This window comes from Hibiscus syriacus, unplaced genomic scaffold, assembly GCF_006381635.1.
Source record: "Hibiscus syriacus cultivar Baekdansim isolate YM2019G1 unplaced genomic scaffold, ASM638163v2 tig00116984_pilon, whole genome shotgun sequence".
NCBI classification, from domain to species: domain Eukaryota; kingdom Viridiplantae; phylum Streptophyta; class Magnoliopsida; order Malvales; family Malvaceae; genus Hibiscus; species Hibiscus syriacus.
In genome coordinates this window covers 189,474-194,838 of record NW_024063507.1, presented here as the reverse complement: position 1 = coordinate 194,838, position 5,365 = coordinate 189,474, and the positions used below count along the sequence as shown (strand labels likewise).

The following is a 5,365-nucleotide window of genomic DNA, read 5'->3' as shown; positions in this document are numbered from 1 at the left end:
TCAAATTCACACGAGCACTCAAGAATTCATTTTTAGACCGATACTTTTGCACTACCTTAGTTAGAGGAACTTACAAAACTTGAACAAATGGAAGATTTCAGAGAATCGAAAAAAAAGGTCTAGTAATTGATCATGCTAGTTGTGTCATTTTGTCCGCACCCAATTAAAATGCCAAACCAAAAAACATGATGCAATATTTAAAAAATGACATTTTGGGTGACCGAAACCTTAGAAAGGAGGCCAACGTAGAGCCAATTCATCCATTTGAACATTTGTCAAAGAGTTGTAACTCTGAAAGCGTTAAAAGAGCTATTGATTCCTTTGATATCTTTGAACACACGTTTATAATTGATTCAATTGCGAACAATATTTTACATAATTTTTATCTTTTTCCCTCCTAAAACAAAAAAAATGAGGAAAATATTTTCAAACAGAACATGCTCAAATATGAAAGGTCTATAAAGCCAAAGCTCAAGAGACAAATGGAGCATGATCGATTCCATGGACCAGATTGTCAGGCAAAGCATGAGACTCCAATCCAAGAGATATAACATAAATCATTCATGTCGCATGCATCTTAGGTATACTTAGAGCATCAGATTTATCATTTTTAGCACATAATTTTTTTTACAGCTTTTAGAGTCAAATTTCAACTTCAAGATGAAAGATACTACATTCAAAAGTTGATGGTGGTTTTTGACCTCACAACGAAGGGGCGATTGTCTGACGACAAAACAACTTTCTGAGTCTCGTTCAGAGTCAATTTCAACTTCACAGCGAAAGATATTGAACTCAAAGCGACACAATTTGTTTGAAATAGGATTTCAACTCCACTCAAAACCAACTTTCTCGAGATTGGATTTCAACTTCACAACGAAGGATATCCAACTCAAAACAATATACAATATTTGGATTTCAACTTCACGGCGAAGGATATTCAAGTCAAGGCTCAACTTCACGACGAAGGGATCATCCACGATTTCAACTCCACGACGGAGGATATCGTACATACACATCCACGATTTCAACTCCACGACGGAGGATATCGTGCCATTTGATGCTCAACTTCACGACGAAGGGGCTTCCCATTTTCAGAACCAATTTCAACTTCACGGAAGAGGATATTGGACTCGAAATAATGCAACTTGGATTTCAACTTCACGACGAAGGATATCCAATTCCAGGCTCAACACGCGAAGGGAATCACACAAGAAGCATCCATCTTTAGATTGGATTTCAACTTCACGACGAAGGATATCCAACTCAAAGAAGGAGTGTATGTGAACAAACTTTCCAGTTTAAGAGTCAATTTCAACTTCATAGCGAAGGATTGCCTTGGAACAATGCAACTTACATTGGATTTCAACTTCACGACGAAGGATATCCAATTCAAGGCTCAACTTCACAACGAATGGGCCATCCGGGTCTCAACTTCATGACGAAGGGAATGTACCCACCAGCAACATTCATCTTCAAGAACAAGCAAATTATCGATCGCCTTTGAGATTATTCTCTCGAAACAAGGGGTCATCTCGCTTGAGACTAATTCCTCAAAACAAAGTTTGTCTCTCTTGAGACAGCTTCCCTTGAACAAATCTTTGAATATATTTCCCTTGAGACAGTTTCTTTTTGGAATTAAGTTTGTCTCTCTTGAGATAGTTTCTCTTGAAACAAAGTTTTGTCTCTCTTGAGACGGTTTCTCTTGAAAAAAACCTTTGAAAATGTTTCTCTTGAAACACCCTTTGGGTTCGACTACGCTCAGCTCAAAGACATCATTTGCAGTATAGCTTAATCGAGAAGGGCTATCTGCCACCAAAAAACTGACGAGTTCCATTTCATTCAGCTCGATGACAGCGAAGAACTACTTTCTGGAAGAATTTTCAAGCCGAAATCTTTAAACCAAGAAAAAGACAAATGCTCAATTCCAGGAAGCCCAATCACATTTGAGAGGACCAGACAAAAACTGATTGTCTTTTTTTTCGTCTTTACCCTATTTTTGTTAACACAAAAATGTGCAAAGAGGGACAACTGTAGACATCCATTTTTGACCGAACTTAATATATATATATATATATATATTATAATAATTATTTGTTATTAATTATTATTATTATATTATTAATATTATTTTTTGCAGGTTTTTTTCAACAAACCACTACCCACCTATCCATTCCACTCCTCTCCACTAAACCCACTAAATTACTTTTGCTTTACCACTTGTCACACAACTTTTCCCCTTTAAAAACCCATTACTCTCACTCTTAAGGGGGGACGGACACAAAAACGAAAAAAGGAATGGAAGGAAAGAGAAAAAGAGGTGTTATGGCCTCTCGACCATGGCACGAAACCACCAAGCACATCCAGTCTCATCCTCTCTTGCCTGTCGCGCCTTGCTTGCTTGATTCCTCAACCCACGGCTAAGCCGACAACCACTAAATTAACCCACACCAAATACTGTTGTGAAGTGAGTTAACCAACCGAACTGATCGAACAAAGTTGGTTCAGATTTTTTTCAAGGGCTTTGAAAATCAAAATGGAAGTAGAAATGCAGAACAAGTGAATCTGAAAGAAGAAGCATAAAGGGATTTCAACAACATGTGCAGGCTCTTCGGGGTTCGGAACATCATGAAGCTCATCGAGAATATTAGCTTTCGGCAGCGGGTCATCGCCTTGAAGATCATCGTTTTCCAATCCAATATGAGGGTGTTTGATCCGGTGGGCGGTTGTTGTAAGTACATACTCGATTTGAACATGCAGATCGCTCGATACCGGGCCGAGCTTGACCTCGTGAACCAACAACTAACCGTTTGTAAAGCGCCGTCGTCGATGTTTGCTCAACCGCAACCGGTGCAGAAACAAAAGCAAGTGGTGGCGGTGGAAAACGGCGGTTTTTATGTATTCGGTTCGATTAGTGCGGTGGGTCGTCGTCTTTGATGTGTGCTCACCATGTGTTTGGTTCTAATCCTGTTAAAGTTGAAGCGGAGGCAGTTCCCAATGGAATTTCATCGTGTAAACAACAAAAAATAAAGCCATTGTCTACTGATAAATGAGATGAAGAGTTTTGTTTCGATTCAGATGGGGAGAGTTCTGCGAAATGAATCTGCTCCAGAGGAGATTCATCCTTCACAGGGCTCTGAGGCTCGAAATGAGCGACACTAAGAAGAAAAAAGAGCCATGATGCTTGTAGAAATTATTTATCAGGTAACAATATTTGTGATGTATTTATCGGTCTGGTTTTGTTTTGCTTGGTTACTAGTATGTTGTAGGCATTGGATTTAGATTTAAGAAAGCTGCTGTAATGCTTTCTGCCATGTTATCTAAACAACCCAAATATGTCATTTTCATTGCTTATTGTAACCACGTGTAAGTTGTCTTGACTTTTGTTAATTTTAATGGTAACCACGTGTATATGGTTATCATTTTTTGTTTTTTATTTTATTATTTAATATTATTAATATATTTTTTCATATTTGTTTTTATTTTATAATCTGACAATATTTTTAATTTTAGGGATACTTTTTAACTAATCAAAGGTAAGTAATTATTCGGACTGAATTTTTAAATTTCAATTTAAATTCGAATTTTCGCAATTAAAGACAATCGGTAAATTAATTAGTACCGAAAGTAGTTTTAAGGGTACTAATCCTTCCTTGACCGTAACTGACTTCCGAACCCGACACATTTAAGGAAAAATGCAGGTCAGGTAAGATGTCCGACCCACCTAAATTCGTTTTAAAATGATCGGGCGACTATAACCTAATTCATTCAAGTCAAAGCTTAATTTCGGATCCACCCAAAAGACAGTCGCGACACTTTTTAACCAAATCGATAAAAATAATGTCATTTTTCAAAATTTTAGGAGAAAATAAAATGCACATTATTATTTATTAATGAAAGAGGACCACAGACTAATCAATTATTTAAAATATTGGGACCTAGCCCCTGGCATAAGTCAAACGATGTGGTCTCTACAATTTAAATAGATTAACATACCATTTTTCTTTATTATGATTAATGATGACCTTATTAAATTTTAGGTGACCACTGAAAAAATATTTATTATTTAATAATATCAAAATCGAATGTCTAGTTATATTAAGATTGTTATCTTTCATTATTAAGAAATAAACAAATTTTTATTTAATTCAATTACGAGTTTAATAATGTGTTTCTAACGACAAGATTAAAAAGAATTAAAATCTAAAGGTTTCTACCTATGGTTAAGAACATTGCTAAATTAAAAGAATTTAAAGCTAATGTCTAAATTTGGGCATTAGAAAAATTTTATAAAAAATCAACATTAAAATATAGTAAAATCAGGATCAAATTGCATTTCAATGGAGACCCGAGTACACAATTCATGAATATATAATGCCCAAAATAGAATAAATAGAAAAAAGGCTAGCTCTATAAACTTCTAAAGTTACGTTTCCTAATTAACCCAAAAATCCTATCAACACTGAAGCCCTAGTATCTCAGCATGTGATTCCCTTTGTCCCTCATGGGTTCTTCCATTTTCAACCTTCTTGATCTTTCACAAACAAAATAAAATGCCCACAAAGTGTTTTTTTCGAATTAAACTCTCAAAGAAACTCAAAATTTCCTCTGTAGACACTAATTTTTTTCTGATTTTATTTTAATATTATTATTATATTAATATTATTAATATTATTATTATTATTATTATCATCATTATTAAATAATAAATATTTTTAAATACATATTACAGGCCCATTACAAAAATCCGGAGGTCCAGACCCAATCCAAAACCAGTTCAGGCCCAGAATTTAGATTCCAACCCTAAATCTATTTAGGGTTCCTACTAGGATTTCTAATCCCTATCTTCAGCCGTCGCCTTCAACGTCAGGTGCCTATCTCCAGTGCCACCACGCCGCCTCTGCCTCGCCAGAAGCCTCCAAAAGAAGCCAGGACGCCGCACACATTGCAGCTCTAAGGTGAGTCACCACCATAGTTCAGTGACTCACCGAGGGCTACCCTTGTGACCGGTCTGAAAGGAGCATCTATGAGGCTTATAAAAGCCATCCACTGAACCTGTAAAATAGGGACACCCAACATCAACACTGAACTGAAACGAAGCACGACAAAAAACACGAACACAACAACAAGCAAGAAACACAACCGAACAGTTCAAACAATAAGAGAAAATCGAAAGAAAGGCGAAGGAGAGAAGAACTTACCCTCTGAGAGCCCAAACGTCACTGGAAATCTTTGTTAACTGAAGGTAAAATCTTCTGTTATTTTTTTAGATCTCGAGTAATCTAGCCGTTTTAGGAAGAAATAAGGTAGGATTTGGCTTCAGGGGAAACAAATCTTCGATTTGGGCTAATTTTCCAAATTTTGACCA

The 5,365-nt window shown here is 36.3% G+C and overlaps 1 protein-coding gene across 1 annotated transcript; it reads left to right on the top strand.

The window, feature by feature from the left end:
• The first annotated feature begins 2,595 nt into the window (after positions 1–2,595).
• LOC120192951 (LOB domain-containing protein 7-like) lies at positions 2,596–3,159 on the top strand. Its single transcript, XM_039195620.1, has 2 exons — positions 2,596–2,916; positions 3,076–3,159. The coding sequence occupies exons 1-2, from the start codon at positions 2,596–2,598 to the stop codon at positions 3,157–3,159; spliced, it is 405 nt and encodes a 134-aa protein (XP_039051551.1).
• Positions 3,160–5,365: the final 2,206 nt, after the last annotated feature.